The 17,851-nt window shown below is 62.0% G+C and overlaps 2 protein-coding genes across 11 annotated transcripts in view; one reads left to right on the forward strand and one right to left on the reverse strand.

Moving 5' to 3' along the window:
* SH3GL1 (SH3 domain containing GRB2 like 1, endophilin A2) overlaps positions 1 to 11,727 on the forward strand; it is a 30,708-nt gene extending 18,981 nt beyond the window's left edge. For 2 of the 3 annotated variants that reach the window (XM_080566177.1, XM_080566178.1), the window contains exons 2-10: positions 754 to 822; positions 934 to 1,006; positions 1,760 to 1,903; positions 3,802 to 3,935; positions 5,206 to 5,364; positions 5,937 to 6,040; positions 7,258 to 7,382; positions 7,844 to 7,897; positions 9,515 to 11,727. In XM_080566177.1, the coding sequence (XP_080422303.1) occupies positions 754 to 822; positions 934 to 1,006; positions 1,760 to 1,903; positions 3,802 to 3,935; positions 5,206 to 5,364; positions 5,937 to 6,040; positions 7,258 to 7,382; positions 7,844 to 7,897; positions 9,515 to 9,711 (1,059 nt within the window). In that variant the 3' untranslated portion in view covers positions 9,712 to 11,727. The remainder of the gene's footprint in view (positions 1 to 753; positions 823 to 933; positions 1,007 to 1,759; positions 1,904 to 3,801; positions 3,936 to 5,205; positions 5,365 to 5,936; positions 6,041 to 7,257; positions 7,383 to 7,843; positions 7,898 to 9,514) is intronic. The other variant, XM_080566179.1, reaches the window with a different exon arrangement.
* Positions 11,728 to 11,974: 247 nt separating this feature from the next.
* On the reverse strand, positions 11,975 to 16,075 carry MPND (MPN domain containing). 8 transcript variants are annotated; one of them, XM_080566174.1, is made up of 13 exons: positions 16,008 to 16,075; positions 14,764 to 14,990; positions 14,455 to 14,685; positions 14,199 to 14,361; positions 14,042 to 14,126; positions 13,796 to 13,892; positions 13,611 to 13,683; positions 13,462 to 13,538; positions 13,194 to 13,362; positions 13,052 to 13,122; positions 12,844 to 12,933; positions 12,516 to 12,608; positions 11,975 to 12,339 (listed from the first exon to the last, which is right to left on the reverse strand). In XM_080566174.1, exons 1-13 carry the CDS (start codon positions 16,012 to 16,014, stop codon positions 12,253 to 12,255), a joined length of 1,470 nt encoding a protein of 489 aa, XP_080422300.1. In that variant the 5' UTR covers positions 16,015 to 16,075; the 3' UTR covers positions 11,975 to 12,252. The 8 variants fall into 8 exon arrangements, 6 of the variants coding, with proteins under 6 accessions (XP_080422300.1, XP_080422299.1, XP_080422298.1 ...); XM_080566173.1 differs by having other exon boundaries at positions 12,516 to 12,629; XM_080566172.1 differs by having other exon boundaries at positions 13,462 to 13,683.
* Positions 16,076 to 17,851: the final 1,776 nt, after the last annotated feature.

The following is a 17,851-nucleotide window of genomic DNA, read 5'->3' on the forward strand; positions in this document are numbered from 1 at the left end:
AGAAATCTTTTCTTAGGGTAAGCGATATTTTGAAGAAAGACGATAAGTGCTTCATACAGACTGACAGTCCGTAATGGCAGGGCTGCTTTGGGCTGACATCTCTTGTTCACTTGTTTTAGAACAGGCGTCAGAGACACCTTGATAAATATATTTGAAATTGTTGCTATAGCTTCTGTAGATCTCTTTATCCTCCACTTAAAAAAAAATGAAATACAGTGCCCTAGACCCTAAGCTCTTCCCATCTGGATTGCAAGGAGCTGTGGTTTAGGGCTTTGAAAGGTCTCTGCTCTTTCTAGACTTAGGTCTTATACTGGCTGCTGCGAGCAGAGTATGTTAATTCCCTGTTTACTTGCATTTCGCCTTGTGTGAAATTGAAGCCTGTCTCAAAATGGAGTTGAGAGACAATGCTGTTACTCGCTTTTTCCAGCAAGCGTTGGAGTTGGAGCCGTGTGTTGTGATTTAAGGAGCTTCATAGCTTCTGCTGGGTGAGGAATATCCTGCCTGTGTCTGAGGGCTGAGCCATGCTTTGGGAGGGTAGGAGATGTTTAAATTTTTAGTGGGGCTGTGTTAGCAAAGAGCCAAGTGTTATTACTGTGCTTCGGGCTGTTCCTGCCACCTCCTTTCTCTTGCAGATGCTGTCTGGACCACCCCTGTTCCCTTTCTGTCCCCAGGACTGGCTGCGTGAGGTATAAGCAGCGTTAGTGGAGAGCCACTACCATGCCTGATTCTTCCTGCTGTGTTCTCTTTCTGCAGCTGGTCAGCGAGAAAGTTGGAGGGGCTGAAGGGACCAAACTTGACGATGACTTCAAGGAAATGGAAAAGGTGAGTAGGGAACAGGAGGAGTCTCTAAAATCACACGTGTAAGTCCTCTGTGACCTTGCCAAAGCCCCAAGTTGATCTTCACTGCTGCTGGATTATCTTGTTTTGCTACAGAAAGTGGACCTGACCAGCAAGGCCGTTACAGAAGTACTGACCAGAACAATAGAGTACCTCCAGCCAAACCCAGGTGAGTCCTCTCCTGTCCTCTTCCCTCTGTCCCCCAGGCTGCTCAGGGAATCAGGGAAAGAGGCAGAGGGTGAAGAGAGATATCAGAGAGAACCTTTTCAACCCTAAGATGTTAGTCACCAGCCCATTTTTGAGATCAGGCATGCTGCCTCCCTTTACCAGAGGTATGCTGGACTGTCCTGTCATATCCTGTGACCTCGCTAGCTGGCTGTGTTAATGAGGTCTTACTGTAGCTAACGGGTACTTTGTGGCTCAGGTTAAGATAAGGGTACCCCTCTTGCTCTGTGATGTGTTTCTGGACTGTAAGATGCTGCTGTTGCTGTCAAACAGTGAACAGAACAGACACATCTTTAGCCCTGGACTTAGAAAAACCCTGGAGGGAACCCGTTTTCGCTGGGGTGTGCAGAAAAAGTGGCGCATCTGGTCTGGGAAAGGTTGGCTGGCTTTGTAGCCATCACCTCTGGAGCCTGCTGTCCTGCATGTTTCCAGCCAGCTCATTCAGAGCATGCTCCAGAGACTATGGGAGAGCTGGGGAAACTCCTTTGGCCTTCACTGGTTAGTTGTAGGGAACTATTTTTGCTTGCTGTCTTGGAAAAGAAACTTCTCTTTTCATAGCAAGTGATATTTCTGGTAGATGAAGACAATAGGGCTTCTTGGCTTTAGGAGTAGCTTAAAAAAAAAAAGTTGGCGGTGGCCAGCAGCTGCTGGCAAGCCCAAGTAATTGCAAACACGGCTGTGGCTGTTTCTGTGCCAGCTTCCAGAGCCAAGCTAACCATGCTGAACACGATGTCGAAGATCCGCGGGCAGGTGAAGAACCCCGGCTACCCGCAGTCGGAAGGGCTGCTGGGGGAGAGCATGATCCGATACGGCAAGGAGCTGGGCGAGGACTCCAACTTCGGTGAGTGCCCCGTGGGGCTGCTGCCTCTTGCAGCCTGTAGATGAGATGGCGAAGTCTGGTGCCAAATTTCCAAGCTGTTCCTCTGCAATTCCTGAAGGGCTCTGTGACCCTGTGCATCACTTAACAGCAAGTGCCTCGAGTCCAGACCGGCAGCGAGTGCCAGATCTATAGCAGGTTTAGAGCAAATGGATGGCAGTGGCTGCACCTCGTTCCTTAAGCCAAAACCAGGGGCAAAATCCACAGCTCGTGGCTGGTGTCCATTCTGTTAACAGCCTCCCCGTACGCTGGCCCGCCTTGAGGCCCTTAGAAGAGGCTTGAAAGCTTTCACCCAGGCAGGGAAGCGGTGATCCCAATGTGCTGGATCGCAATTCGTGGCATCGCGTGTAAAACCACCTCTTAGTACTTCTTTATTAGACACTGGGATAAGTTGGCATGTGGGGAAAACTCCCTCCGTGCTTCTAAACGGAGCACTGGTGACGTGGAAACCAGATTGAGCGAGATTAGGAGTTTTACTATGCAACAGAGCTCTGCTATGGGGAAGCTGTAGCCAAGAAATCTCCTCATGGGGTAATTTCTCATAACCATGAAACAAACCATGTGTGACTTGCAGGGAGGAGGGGGGTGAAGCCTTTCGAAGACATCAGCTGTAATTCACTGAAACGTCAGCCTGCACATGTGGCAGACCCAGTACAGCGCACAGCTGTCAGATCGCTTCCAGTGCAGGGAGGAGCCGCCTTGCCTCAGGAAAATCAAAAAGCTCTGGCCACTCTGTGGAAATGCTGAAGAAGTCTCGAGGGTATCTCTGGTCAGCTCAGAGCCCTGCACCTCTCTTGGCTTGCAGGAACCTGCATTATTGTAGAGCAAGGGGGAAGGAAGTTTTTAGAAGAGCACACCGAACCTGACTTCCTTTAATAGCCTCTCCTTACAGAAACACTTAACTTGATAAATTTGTGTTTTGACAGGTTATCTAGAGTTATCACAGTTGAAACAACTCTTTTTGCAAATACTCTGTGGAGTATTTTTTCCAGCTGGACAGTAGACCCGTGGTTTCACTCTACCCTCTATTTCGTTTGCATATTCTCCTGTGCTAATGTAGTGCTGAACTGGTCGGTTTGCCAAAGCTGCACAGGAATAATTTAATCTATAAATGGTTTCCACTGGAATAAAAAGCCAAGACTAAAAACGCTTTGCTGCGAGGCCGTCTGGCTTAGCTGTCATAGTGGCAGGAGCTTGAGAAAAGCATGAAGCTAAATGGGTTTCAATAAGCAATTCTGGGCTCTCTAATTCAGAGAGGAGAGAAGGAACGATTGGCCCGGCAGAGGCTAGTGTCTAAAATGAATAAAAGGCTGCAGGTTTGCTGCCAACATCTGGGGAAACTTGAAAAGTTGGTCAGAGTGCTCTGGGCTTAAAACCACCAGAACAAAGGGACGGCCAGACTGAACCAGACCAAACGTGCTCTCCTCTGGGCTCCTGCTGCCAGCAGTGGCCAGGGAGCAGAGCGAGGTTAAAGCGCTGCTTGGCAGATGAGTAGCTCCGTGATTCCCTGAGCTAACAAGGCCGCTTGAAAAAATATTTTTACCTTTTCCTTTCTCTGTGTAGTTGGTAGAGATTGTTCCTGTTTTGCAGAGGAAAGAAACGAGGCATGTTGGTGGAGTGTCGGCTGCGGAGTCGGCACCGCCATGCAATTGCCTGCGCTCACACCAGGCAGCTCCCTGTGCCCGGCTCGGGTGGATGCTCCAGATAGAAACGTGGGGGCGTTTGACATGTGATGGAGCTCGCACATGCTGGGTGTCTTGGCAGAATGGCTCTGCATGCAGCTGCCAGAGACTTGGGCTCTGTTTAACTGCCTGGCCTGTTCTCCCTCTCCCTTTCTCTTCCCTTCCTTTCCTCGCTCAAAGGCGATGCGCTTCTCGATGCCGGTGAATCCATGAAGCGACTGGCTGAAGTGAAGGACTCACTGGACATTGAAGTCAAACAGAATTTTATTGATCCCCTCCAGAACCTGTGTGATAAAGACCTGAAAGAGATCCAGGTACATGCCACGATGTTTTCTCTCCTCTTCATCTCTTCAGATCCTGGCCCCTTCTGGCTGGTAGTGCACGTCACCACTTGCTCCATCGCAGTGGGAAACAGGTGGATTTACACAGATACCAGTCCTTTTCCCCTGCACACTTTCTCTCTCCACATTCACTGGTATTTCCTCCCCTGCTCAGTGCACTCAGCGCCACTGCTACTGCTCCCGAGCAGCTCGTAAAGCTTGGATGTAGGTGTAAATGTTCCTTCATTTACTGTGCTTTATGGAGGATGCTTTGGGAGGATGTCCCAGGCGTTCTGGGCTTCTTGCATTTGGTTCTTTGTGCTGTGAGGTCCCAGTCCTGTTATATTCGGGGCTGGCTGGCATTAAACTGCAGCATTTACAGCTGTTGGCTCTATTCTGTTAATGTCCTGGATCCTACAGTGTAATTTTCAAGCCGTGAGTAAGCTTCCCTCTAGGCCTCTGAGGACGCGTTTCAAGAAGGCCCTTTGGTGTCTCACTGGGGAGACGTGGAGCGTGGTAGCTCCCTTGTGCTACCACGGAGACAAGTCTGTGCAAACCATGGCCAGGCTTTGTAATAGGATCCACTCAGACCTATAATTCACAAGGCAGCTCTCTTGAGTGAATTTTTGCTTACAGTGGTGTCTCAGATAAAATAACTGCCAACTAGTCTTTCAGTACTTATCTTCTGGGCACTCCAGCTCTGCAGGCTGCCACAGAGCTAATTTAAACAGTTCTGGCCCTACGCAGTCACTGGATGCAATGCCCAGAACCTGCCTCCCAGTTCCTGATCTCCAGAGATCTCTGTCACCCATGGGGATCTGAAAGTAATGGGCCGACTCTCTTCATCTCCCTGAAAACCTTGCATGGAGAACAGATCTGGGCTACTCACTGCTGTGCTTTCCTCCAGCTCCCAACAAGAAGGAGTTGAAATCGTATTTTTGTACCAATTTGTTGAGGGCTGCCTCTTAGTAAAAAGTCCCCACACCCACAGCAGTAATCCTTTGCCAAACCGGGTTCAAACGATCTGCTCCTCCCTGTCATCTCACAGCAGCCCTGACCTGCAGCTCTCCACCGTGTGCTGGAGCCTCGCAGGAGTCTGAGCATAGGTTGGAGCCATGGAAGCGTGTGCTCTGAGATCAGGTTTCTGAAATGAAAGAGCTGGGCCTGTAACCAGAGCTGCCCGTCCCAGCAGGAAAACTTGGTGGCTCGCAGTCTCTGGATCTTCCTTCTTTTTCTTTACCGTTCATAACCATCCCTTCCCCAGCACCATCTCAAGAAGCTGGAAGGCAGACGCTTGGACTTTGACTACAAGAAGAAACGACAGGGAAAAATCCCTGATGAGGAACTCCGACAGGCCATGGAGAAATTTGAGGAGTCCAAGGAAGTGGCAGAGACCAGCATGCACAACCTCCTAGAAACCGATGTGAGTGCGTGGAGAGGGTGTGGGCTCCCTGCTGCCCCCAGGGCTGAGCGCTGAGGGGGAGTTGCATGTTTCCAAAGGCACAAGGGTGGGATGTCTCGAGGAACAGAAGAGTTAAAGATGCTGACTTCCACTCTCCTTTTCGCACTCGGGTTTTGTCCCTGATAACCCAGACCTGGGTGCCCAGCGTGTGGCGTGGCAGGCCCCTTACCCTTCCTCCAGCCCCCCTCTTCCTGAGCCAGCTTTGGCTGGAGGAGAGGCTGTGGTGTGAACCAAAGGGGTCTCTTCTCATTCGTGTGTGCCGGTGGGAATAAGTTTGGCCATGTCACACAGCTCGCTCGGGAAGGATTTGACCACCTAGGGAAGCCCAGAGGGCGCTGGCAGTGGCCTCTGTTCTGCTGAGTCTCAGCCTCGACCTGACCTCCGTTATCTGAAACCCCAAACCTTGTCCTCATCTCCTCGGGGAAGGGGCCCCTTGTGCGCATTTCCCAGTATGTTCTCAGTCCCCATGTGCAGCGGGAGTCCCCTGCCAGCGGGGGGGAGCCATTCACCCTGCCTTGGTGTGGTTCTCACAGATCGAGCAGGTGAGCCAGCTCTCAGCCCTGGTGGATGCCCAGCTGGACTACCACAGGCAGGCAGTGCAGATCCTGGACGAGCTTGCAGAAAAACTCAAACGCAGGTGAGTCCTGGGGGCCGAAGGCACTCTGTTTTCACAGCCATAAGCTGTCCCTGTCACACTTGTCTGTAAACACCCGACTTCTCCTCTAAATCTAACCCCAGGATTTTAAAGCCACTCCTTGAAATCACTATGGCTTTGATCCAGACCTCCTTCAGATCAATTCTAAAATACGAAACAACACGTCCATGCTCGCTCCACGGGCAACTGGTCCCTGCTGGTTTGAGCCGTGCCTGAATTGGGGTGTGCTGCTCCCTGGGAGGTTGGTGTTGGATTTGGCAGGGAAAGGGGGAGATGCAGGGTGAAATCCCCTTCGTGCCAGCACCCACAGCTCCTTGCACTGTGGGTGTTGAGTGCGGGGGTGTCCCCCAGGAAGCCCCTTTTGGCCAGATCCAGGATGAAATGACCGTGCTGTTGGAAGAGCTGGATTGAATGGCACGGCCTGGACACGCCTGTCAGCCCGTGTCACCTGGAACTTCCCAGCTCAGTGTCCTGGTGCCGTTAGCTTCAGCTGTGCTTAAGGAGCTGGAGCAGCTGCTTAGCGTGGCTGCCGTGGCTTGCGCAGCCTCACCCGAGCAAGCGTTTCCCCAAATCCTGCCCAGGGAAGGAGAGCTGCCTTCGCTGCATCCAGGGCTCCCCTCCCGAGCCAGGGCCGCGCTTCCCTCGGGCTGACGCAGGGCGGGCCGCACGCAGCCAGGGCAGCGCCTCCGCTTCCCGGGGTGCTGTAGCGATGCTGCTCTGCTTCTGTCAGAAGAAGCTGCTGAATGGAGGCTGTGTCTGCTTTGAATCAAGAAAAGCTGGGAGCAGCCTGTCGGCGTGAGCTTGCAAACTGCAGCACGAGTGTCCTCTGCTGGCCTGCAGGCAACGGGTGCCGGAGACGCCTCGGCAGCGAGGCCTGGGGCACGCTGCTCTCTCTAAGGGCAAAGTCCCAAATCCTGGGCTAGATCCTGCTCCAGAAGGCACCAGCACAGAGGGAAGCACAGATTCTTGTCTACAAACGAACCTGCTCCCCTGCGCAGCCACGTCGCTCAGCTCCCTGCCTGTAATCCCTGTGGCACGTAATGCAGCGTGCAGAATGGAGGCAGCTGAGGCTCGTCTCCGGGGGGCTGTGAGGTGCAGGTGGTGGGTGCCTTGCCCAGCAGGAGCTGCCGGGGACACAAGTTGACCTCGTCATGCTCATTTTCGCTTCAGTTTATCCACATTTCTTCTCCTTCTTCCAGAATGAGGGAGGCCTCCTCGCGTCCCAGGCGGGAATACAAACCCAAGCCCAGGGAGACGTATGACTTCGGAGAGACTGACCAGTCCAACGGGGGCTTCTCTTGCAATCCTACCCCCAAAGTCTCAGGTAAAGTTGTCCCGTGTATGTGCACACAGCAGCTCCTGGGGACGAAGGGGAGCTTCCCGGCCTGGAAATGATGTCTGTGGTGTGCTGGATGTGCCTGTGTGGGCTGGTGGCTCTGAGAATGTCAGAAATGCCTCTAGACCTGGGCTGTTTTCTCTCGGGGCCCAGCAGTCTTCATTATATTGGCTTTGGGGAAGGCCCAGCAGGGCCTCTGGCCTGGGTTCACTGGCGGATAGTGCCCAGTCAGAGCCAGCAACGGCAGACAGGAAAAATTAAACGTCTTCCGCTTCCCTCCCCATCTTCCATCACGCTGCATTTGTCCCTCCCCGGTCCTGGTGAGGCAAGCGGGTTCTAACAGCATGCAGGATGCCCCGTTTCTCCTAACAGAACCTCCCTTTGGGCCCTGCCTTTCCCTTTCTCCAGTTCACGTTGTTTTAAGCATGTCTCTTTTTGTTTGGAAGCAGCTTCCTCCTCTTTCCGATCCGACAAGCCGTCCCGGGCCTCCGTCAGGAGTATCCGTGAGTTTCCTCCCTCCGCACTGCACTGCATGATGTGTGACCATCTCTCCCCATCCCTCCTCACTCCTCCTTCCTTGGCGCTGCTGCTTGGAGTCGCTCCTACCTCTGTGCTGAGTTAAACCTCGCCTCTACCGAGGCCCACATTAACCCAGCCGCACTGTCTTGATATTTGCCACCCCAAAGCTTGGGCCTTTGCTCGCCCGGAGGAGTTGTAGCAGCGATCACCATGCAGGCATGCCCTGCCTGAGATCCCAAAGATCAGCAGCTCTTCCAGGAGGTATCACACGTCTTGTTCCTGTCACAAGTGACCCAGCCTCGATCTGTGCCTCTCCTGCTCCTTGTACCCGCTGCCCCCTTCCCCGCAGCTGGAGGCTGAGCGGGCAGGGCTTGGGTACACGGTGTGGCTTTTGTGGCGCGTGAGGTCCCAGGCAGGACCTCAGACGGGCTGTGGGGTGAGGCAAGGCCCCAAGCAGGCTCCGCAGGTCACCGTTCCCCCTAAGGGGCTCAGGGGCTTTCGCTGGGGTATGGAGACCAGGCTGGATCTGGGGCTCAGGGGCATCAGAGCGGGGAAAGCGAGGGGCTCGTGGTGGCGCAGGACGTCTCGAGGAGCCTGGTGCAGGGGGAGCGCTGTGGTTGTGGGGCCAGCCTGGTATTTTGGGAAGTTACCTCAGAAGTGAACCTGCTTGGCTGCTGCTTTTGGTGTTTTCTGAGTTCTCTGCTGCCGGATCCTTCCTTGCTGTGGGCGCTCAGCAGAGCAGAGCTGGCCTTTGGTGCTGTTCCTCCTGCCCTGTCTGGAAGGGCTCTAGCACGGAGCCGTGCCTGGCTCTGGAGCAACAGGGAAGGGAATTGGGGCCCTGAAGACCACAGTGGTCTGCATTAGCTCAGCCTGTTCCCCGTAGGATCCCTACAAATGCAAAGTTCAGTGCCTGCCCACCCCCAAACTTCACTTTGGTGCATAAACAGAGCAGGCAGCAGCTTTCCCTGCTACGAAACGCCCCTAATCCCAATCCCAGGTGCAGTCAGGCCTGCTGCTGGAATCACGGAGCTGAGATGTGTGAAAGACTTTGGTTCTGTGCCCTCCCCCGGCCACGGACGTGTCTGGGCCCTCACCAGTGCCCCTGTGCTGCCGACGGTGGGAGTTCAAAGCCCTGTGGCAGATTCCTGGGGGGGCCTCTCCCTCCCACTGCCCCCGGCCTTGGGGAGACCCTCAGAAAGCCAAGAGCTGGCTGGGACCCCCGAGCCCGTCCTCCTTCACCCCGTGCTGATGTCTAAGCCCCTCGTCGGCTGATGACACCCTACAAGCAGCTTCTCTGACCCCTGGAGGAAGGACGGGGCTCCTGCCAGCACCGCGGTGGCAGGGCGGTGCTGTGATTTAGGTTGGGCTCCACTTTTCTCCCCTTGGAGTGGGGGAACTCGGAGCTAAAACCCATCAAGGAGTCTGAACCGAGCGTTACCATCCTGGGGGCAGAGCTAGGGGACAGCTTCCCCCTGGGCAGGGCAGAGCCCCGGCACTCGCTTTAGGAAACCAGGGCTGTGCCGGTCCTGGCTCCAGCGGTGCCGGGGGGCCGAGCACGGGGCCGGCCGCCGCTGACCCTTGCCCATGCGCTCTCCCCACAGCTCACCTGGACCAGCCGTGCTGCAAGGCGCTCTACGACTTCGAACCCGAGAACGACGGCGAGCTGGGCTTCAAGGAGGGCGACATCATCACCCTCACCAACCAGATCGACGAGAACTGGTACGAGGGCATGATCAACGGCCAGTCGGGCTTCTTCCCGCTCAACTACGTGGAAGTGCTGGTTCCGCTACCTCAGTGAGACGGCATCTCTTCCCCCACCCCGGCCCCGCTCCGCTCGCGCCCTCTCCGCGGCGCGGGGCCGAGCCTGCATTCCACGTCTGTCCCGACACCAGCCCCTCTCTGGCGGGGCGGGGGAGAAGACGCGGCCGTTAGCTCTTCGTCGTTAGCTCTTCCTCGTCTCGCGGCGAGTTTGCCACCAGGGAACAAGCCAGAAGGGTCGGATGGCCCCCACCCCGGAGAATTTGGTTGGTGTTTTGTTGTTTTTTTTTGTTTTTGGTTTTTTTTTTGGTCCTTCTGGTGCTTGAACTTAGGTACTTTATGAGCCCCGCCAGGTTCCTCGCGGTCTGTACATTTAAGCTGGGTCGCAGGCCTCTCCTTGTCCAGTTTTTGTCTTTGCTTTGGTCAAGTGTCCGTACAAACCAGGGCAGCCGTGCCGGAGAGCTGGGGCGCGCGTCCTTCACGCTGAGCACCAGCGCAGGGAGACACGACCCGGGGCCGGGCAAGCGGTGTTGGGGGCAAAGCAGGCCTGAGCCTCGTGGAGGGGCAAGAGCTTTGCCCCCCTCCCGCCCCGGCGCAGGCAGCTGCTGCCGAACACTACCCCTCTCCCCGCGGACACGCGGCCGCCCTCGCAGCCCTGACACCGCTGCAGCCCCGCGCCCTCTGCACCGCTGCAGGAGCGGATCCGCGGCTCAGCGGAGGCAGCGCAGGGCAGAGCAACACTACAGCACAGGTCCAACACTAAACCGGCCGTGGCGGTGCTGAGCCCTGCCCGGCGCTGAGCCGTGCCCGGGCGTTAGCCCTCTGCCCTCTCCCCAGCAGAGCCTGATCCCGAAGGTGGTGGCTGCCCCCTTCCGCCCCAGAAGGGTTTGAGGCTGGGTCGCTTCCGAGCTTTGGGCCTTTCCTACCGCAGGCTCCGCTCGCAGAGCTGAGGGGGTAAATCAGGGGGCAGGGGGCTGCCCATGGCAGGGCAGAGCAGCTCCCGGCGTGGTCCCGTGCGAGAGCCTCTCGCCCCGCGGCTCTGTTTGTTCTCCCCACGCCCCAAGCAGCCATCAGCACCCCGAGAGGCTGAGCTGCAGGCTCCTCGCTTGCTGCCCGGGGCTGCTCGGCTCGAGTAAAGCTGATCCCCACGTGCCTTCCTGCTGCCCCCTGCCCCTCACCAGCTGTGGTCCGGGCTCTGTCACCTCTGGCTTCTGCTGCCTGCCGACAGGTTCAGAGAACAGCCCCCGGGGGTCTCTGCGCCCCTTGGGCCCGAGCCTCCATCCCCTGTTCCTGTCCTGGTGTCAGGATGGGGCCCCTGGCCACCCTCAGCACCCCAGGGGAGAGGGGGCAGCGCCGCCTCCTGCACCTGCAGCCCTCCCCCCTCGCTTCCTTGCTTTTCCAGCATTGATAGAAAAATGGTTTCCTCCCCTTCGTGGGGACCTGGCACCTCTGCTGCAGGGCTTGGCAGGGCTTGGGCCCCTCTCTCCTCGAGCAGCATCCCCTCCCTTCCCGGCTGGCAGCCGAGCCGTCGCTCCCTGCCAGCGCTGTGTCCCTGTCCCCGCCGCTCCCGGCTCCTGTTACATTTACACGGAACCTTTTTAAATGTTTTTAACCGCGCATGTCGATGTACGTCTGCTCCCCCGCCGCGCCGCGCTCCGAGCAGGCTGAACCCCGGGCAGGAGCTGCCCCTTGTCTGGCACCAGCGCCTGGTGCAGGACGCGGGGGCACGGGGGGCTCCCCGCCTGGTCCCAGCAGGGCAGGGAGCCCACGGGACCGGTGTCCCCAGGGCCCTCGTGTCCCCAGGGCCCTCGTGTCCCCAGGACCCTCACTTCTGTCCCCACCCTGCTGGGGCCCAGGGTCGCAGCCCGGGAGCGCTGGCTCCCGCTCAGGTGGATTGCGATGAGCCTGTCAGCTGGGAAAACTCGCTAAGACCTTTTTTTTTTTTTTTTTGTAATGGTTTCTCCTGGTTTTTAGTGGAGAAAAAAAAAAAAAAAAAAAAGACCCACAAATCTCAACTTGTATCTCTGAATAAAAGTATTAAATGTTTTCTTCTTTCTAACGGCCGCGTCCTCTCTGTGCGCACGGGGCTGGCTCCCTCCCCACGGCCCAGCGGCGGCCGCGATGGGACCGCTGTGCTCTGGGGGCCACGGGGGGCTGGGGGAGCAGCCCTGGGACTGCATCTCCGTGCCTCGGCCCCTGGAATTGAGCACCCTGATGGCACCCGGAGCCTGGAAAGCCACCAGCACCACCCCTTGACGCTCGGCAGGATGCCCTCAGCCCGGCGGAGCCGCACGCCTGCCCCGTCTCAGGAACTGCTCTTTAATCAACTACCACTTCCACAAACAACGTGCAGGCGAGACTCCCACCACCACCGGCACCCTCCCCGCCACCGCCGGGCCCGGCCGCCCCACTCCCCAGGGGGCTGCTCCGGGGCACGGCAGGGGCTCAGCACCCCTCTGCTGGGTGCCTGGAGGCAGCGGGCGACGCGGCGGCCCCGCGGCGCTGCCCTGCGCCTGGAGCCCTTTGCCGAGGGCGGCTCTGGCTGCAGGGAAGGTCTGAGCCGGACGGGGCTCCCGGCTCCTCAACCGCTGAGCTTCAGGAGGCTGTAGATCTGCTCCAGGACGTGGGCGAAGCTCTGGTCTTTGGGGGTGCGGGAGGCCAGGGAGCCCTGGGGAGGAATAACGCCCAGTTTTACTGCATTCGCCCAAGCCCCTCCGTTTCCCGTACTTTGCCCGGCACCAGGGCGAAAAATCAAAATAAACACCAGGGAGGAGCAGGGTGGGTGGAGACCACAGCAATTAATTCCTTTCCCGCCCAGCTCAGGGCAGGGCCCCGTGTTCTCACCTTCAGTTTGTCCAGGTAGGTCTGGTCCTGACTCCACAGCTCCTGGAACTTCACCAGGTCGGGGGCGCCCTTGTAAAACTCCACCAGCAGCGTCTGGGGCAGGGGAGAGAGGGGCTGCAGGGGACCCTCAGCCCCCTGCCCTGTCGGACCAGCATCCCACAGCGGGGATGGAGAGTGGGGATTGTCACCGTCAGGGGGCTGACAGCAGGACGGGGACGGGTGGCGGGGGCCCAGCCCAGCTCCAAGGGGGTTGGAAAGCCGTCCTGGTGGGCGCAGGTGGGAGTTTTGGGGGGAGGTGGTGAGGATCCGACCCCTGCCCCGCGCTCACCATCTCCTGCAGGACGTCGTTGGTGAGGAAGCCGTCCTGGATGTAGGCCACCTCCACCTCCATGGGGATGCCGTAGTCATTGGGACGTTGCTGGAGGACGGGAGAGCGGCGTCACCCCACCCAGCACAGCACCGGGACCCCCCACCCCCGTGTCCCCCCCCGAGCTGCACCGCTGCCGCCGTGCCCCGCGGGGCCTGGGGCTGCTCACCTCCGGGGGCGGCATCACCCAGAAGGGCGCGATTTTGGACTCCACGCCGGGGTTGCCGTGATAGTACGGCCCTGGGAGGAGAGACGGGGCTGATATAGGGGAGGGGGGGCCACGGCTCACGGCGGGGGGGCCACGTGCTTACCGCAGATGAGGGCCAGGCAGGGCTGGAAGCCGTTGCCGCTGCCCTGCAGCTTGAGCTGGTAGTCCATCTGCGCGTCGATGTCGTGCAGGGAGGGCAGCGCGGGGCCGAAGGGGTGGCTGTGGTACCAGCCCACCAGCGACAGCCCCCGCAGGAACAGGCTCTGGCAGATCTGGGGGGTGGGGGTGGGGAAACGCCGACACCGTTGGCTGCCCGAGACCCCCCGGCACCCTCCGGGGTACCCACAGGGGAGGGGGGGGGACCCTTTTACCTCCTCCTCCACGGTGCCCGCAGCCTCGGCGTCGCCCAAGCGGCTCCGGCAGGGGAAGGCTCGCAGCACCGTCAGCACTGCGGGGAGGCGCAGGGTGGGTGGCTCTGCCCTGGGCTGGGGGCCGCCCGCCCGCCCGCCCCGGCGCCTACGCTGCGTGTTGGTGTCCCACCGGCCCCCCAGGTACCCCACCACTTCGCTCCGCGTCAGGTGGCTGTGGAAATCCTAAAGGGAAAGCCAAAGTCAGCAGCACGAGAGGCGTCCCAAGCCGGCACGGATCGCGCTCGTGTCCCCCCGTCCCTCCCCACCCGCGGGACCCCGCAGGGAGGGGACGCACCAGGAGCAGGAGGACGTTGCTGGAAATGGCCACGTTGAAGGGCTGGAACTTGTTGATGGCGGCGAAGGGCGTCACTTCCACCAGGGTCTGGGGGTTCCTGGAAGAGCCGCAGCCCCTGGTGCCACGGGCACCCCGTGGCCCCCAGCCCTCCCCGCCGCCCCAGCGGCTCCCACGGGGCCGGTGGCCGTGTGGGGACACAGCTGGGGCCACCCGCGGGGCTCAGGCCCCGGCCCCGTCGCGCCCTACCTGGCCGTGTCACGGGTGCCCAGGGTGCAGTAGCGGACGGGCACCCGGGGTTTGTTCTCCGGCCTTTTCCCCGGGGGGCCATGGTCTGCAACACAGAGCGCCCCGTCACCGCGGCCGGGGGGCTTGGCCCCCCCTTGGGGACCCTGCCCTTCCTCACCCGTCCCCGCCTGCTCCGCCAGGCTCCGGCACTGCTGCTTCTTGCTCCTCTCCTCCGGTCTCTTGGCGGCAGCCGGCTCCGGCGCGGGTGCCCGGCCTTCCCTCGCCGCCTCCTCCTCCTCCTCCTCGGGCAGCTCGTCCTCCTCGCCCTCGCTGGCCAAGCTCTGCGGGGTTCGGGGAGCAAAGCGTCGCCCAGCGCCCCGCGGGGACGCCGCCGGGGCACCCGGGGGCTGGGATTTAGGATCACCCCGACCCACCTCCTCGGCGGCGGGCGTGTTGGGCTGGTGCTTGCGCAGCCAGGCGGCTTTGTACTGGTCCAGCTTCTGGCCCTTGTAGCGCACGGAGGCCCAGCCGCAGCCCGACTTCTTGGCGGGGTTCACCAGGCGCTTGCAGTGGGTGGCCCAGGCGCTGGGCGAGTTGAAGACCTGGCCCGTCTCCTGCCACGTGATGGTGCCGTCCGCACCCAGGTCCCCCACGAACTTCTTGCCCTGGGGAGCAAGGGGTGAGCGGCGGGGCCCCGTCCCCATCCCCGTCCCCATCCCTGTCCCCGTCCCGGCTGGGCTCACCAGGTAGTAGATGGAGAGGACGCCGCGGGCCGGCTCCAGGAGCCCGTCGCGGAGCAGCACGCGCAGGGTGATGCCGCGGCGTGTGAGCACGGCCCCCCGGGAGCCCCCCGCCGCCTTCGCCCCACTCTCGGGCTCCGGCTCGGCCTCGGCCTCGTCCAGCCCCGGCTCCAGCTCGTCCTCGTCCTCCTCCAGGCACTCATCTGCGCCAGGGGAGGCGGCCGCCAGCGCTGCGGGACAACCGCGTGGGGTCCCCTCCAGGAACCCATGGGGGGGGGGGGGGGCAGCACCCTTGGGTCCCCCCCCTTGGTGTCCGTGGATGGGAAAACAGGGAGCGGGGGGACGGTGACACGCACGGGGCCTTGTCACAGCCTCACAGGCAGACCCGGGGGCCACAGAAATGGGGGCGCCACCAGGCAGGGACACGGGGAGAGGGGACATGGGGGGACATGGGGACTTGGGGATGGGGGCGAGGGGACGAGGGAGAGGAGGATGCGGGGGGGGTGACGGCAGGGACATGGGGGCAGCGGGGACATGGAGGCTGCAGGGACATGGGGTGTGGGAACATGGGGACCGTGCGGACATGGGGTCCGTGGGGACGTGGGGGGCGTGGGGACTGTGGGGACATGGGGGCTACAGGGGCATGGGGTCCATAGGGGCCGTGGGGACATGGGGGCTACAGGGACATGGGGACAGTGGGGACATGGGGGCTGCGGGGACATGGGGACAGTGGGGACATGGGGGCTGCGGGGACGTGGGGTCCATAGGGACATGAGGACCATGAGGACATGGGGGCTGCAAGGACTCGGGGTCTGTAGGGGACACGGGGCGTGGGGACACGGGGGCCGTGGGGACATGGGGGCCGTGGGGACATGGGGTCCGTGGGGACATGGGGGCTACAGGGACATGGGGTCCATGGGGGCCGTGGGGACATGGGGGTTGCAAGGACTTGGGGGCTGTGGGGACACGGGGCGTGGGGACACGGGGACCGCGGGGTCCGTGGGGACCCGTCTCGGCGCCCCCCCAGCGCCCACGGCGGACGGGAGGGGTTGGGGGGGGTCGCACCGCGTGGACGCGCACGGCGGGGGGGGGGGGGGGGCCGGGGGGGGGCTGCGCCGCGCGCGCAGGTGCAGGCGTGCGCGTGCCCGGTGCCCGCCAGGTGCGCGCCCCCCGCGCTCCCCGGGGCCGGTGGGTGGGAGGGGGGAGATTCGGGGGGGGGGGGGGAGGGGGGGGTCGCGGCCCGGTACCTGCCATGCTCCGCGCTCCGTCCTCCCCCCGGCGCCACGTGATGGGGCGGCCCCGCCCCCGGTGCGGGAACGGCGGGGGGGGGGCACCGGGGGAGCACCGGCTGCGAGGGGGGGGGGGGGGCACCGGGAGAGGGGGGGGGCACCGGGGGAGTGGAGGGCACCGGGAGAGCCCCGGCTGCGGGGGGGGGGGGGAGCACCGGCTGAGGGGCGGGGGGGGGCACAGGGGGAGCACCTGCTGCGGGGGGGGGGGGATCGGGGAAACCGGGGGAACACCGGCTGCAGGGGGGGGGGGACACACCGGGGGAGCCCTGGCTGAGGTGGGGGGGGGCACCGGGGGAGCACCGGCTGCACGGGAGGGGTGGCACCGGGAAACCCGGCGTCCACGGCCCGGTCCCGGTCCCGGCCCCGCAGTCACGTACCCACGGACACCCGGGCACACGCCCCCCCCCCCCGTGCCCTTCGCCCCGTGTCCGGGAAGCGGGGGCGGGCCCCGAGCCCGGTCCCTGAATAAGGCCCGGCCCTGCCCCGGCCCGGTGGCACCGGCGGCTCCCGGGGATGGCGGTGCCGGTGCCCCCCCCTCAGCCGGCCGGGGCCCGGCACTGCTACGAGGGCTTCGTGCAGAAGCGGGGGCCGCGGGACACGGTGGGGCTGGCACCTCCTCAGAGCCCCCCCCCGGCACCGGGACACTCCCCCCCCCCCCCCCGGTACCGGGCCCCCCCCGGTGCTGAGGGGTCCCCTCCGTCCCCCAGGGTTACCGGCGGGTCTGGGCCGGGCTGCGGGGGCCGCTGATCGCCTTCTACGCAGTGCCCAGGGACCGCCAGGTACGGGCAGGACCCCCGGGGGGGGGGCCATGGGGATCCCACCCCCCCCCCCCAGTGGGACCCCAACTGGGACCCCTGGGTGGGCACAGCCAGGCTGGGAGCTGGGGGGGCGGGGGGGGCACAGCAGCTTGGGACCCCCGACGGGGCACCCCCGGGCTGGGAGAAAAGGGGTTGGGAGCCCAGGGGGGTGTTTTGGGGGGGGGGCACCCCCGGGCTGGGACCCGCAGTAGGACCTTTGGGTGGGAGCAGGTGGGTGCCCTAGGGTGGGACCTCTGTGCTCCCCCCTCGCAAAGGGTGGGGACCCCCACCCAGGACTGGGACCTGGTGGGACCCCCCCCAGGACTGGGACCTCTCCTTTGGGACCCCTGAGCTCCCCGAGGTGGACACGGAGCCGGGACCCCCCAGGATTGGGACCCCCCAGGATTGGGACCCCCAAGGTGGCACCACTGGGCTGGGACCCCCCCATTCTGTGTCCCCCAGATTGGGACCTTTTTGGGGGGGTGTGGGGTGGGGTCCCCCCCCCCCGCTAGGCCCCTCCCCGTGGGGGGTGAGGAGGGGGGGAGCCTGTTTTGGGGCAGGCTGAGGCCTGGCCCCCCCATGTCCGTGGTGGGGGGGGCCCACGGCTCGGCTGCCCCCAGCCCCTGGAGGTGCTGGACCTGAGCGAGCTGGTGGCGGTGCGGGCCGAGCGGGGGGGCGCTCGTCCTCCAGATGCGGGACCAGAATGTGACGCTGAAGGTGAGGAGCACCCCACGGGGCTCGGGGGGGGCACAAGTTGGGGGGGGGGGGCACTGGAGATGCTGGGGGGGTTGGGGCTGGGGGGACCCAGGGTCCTTGGTGGGGTTTGGGGGGCAGGGGAGGGCATGGAAGGGAATTTGCAGATGCTGGGGGGGGGGACAGGGACAGGGTTTGGGGTCGCAGCGGGGTGTAGAGGCTTGGGGGGGGGGGGCTAAGGGATGGGGTTAGGGGACGCAGAGGGGGGCAGGCTGCCCTCAACCCCCCCACCGCCCCCCCGGTCCCTCGCAG

The sequence above is a fragment of the Anser brachyrhynchus genome (genome assembly GCF_964034855.1).
Source record: "Anser brachyrhynchus genome assembly, chromosome: 23".
Taxonomy (NCBI): domain Eukaryota; kingdom Metazoa; phylum Chordata; class Aves; order Anseriformes; family Anatidae; genus Anser; species Anser brachyrhynchus.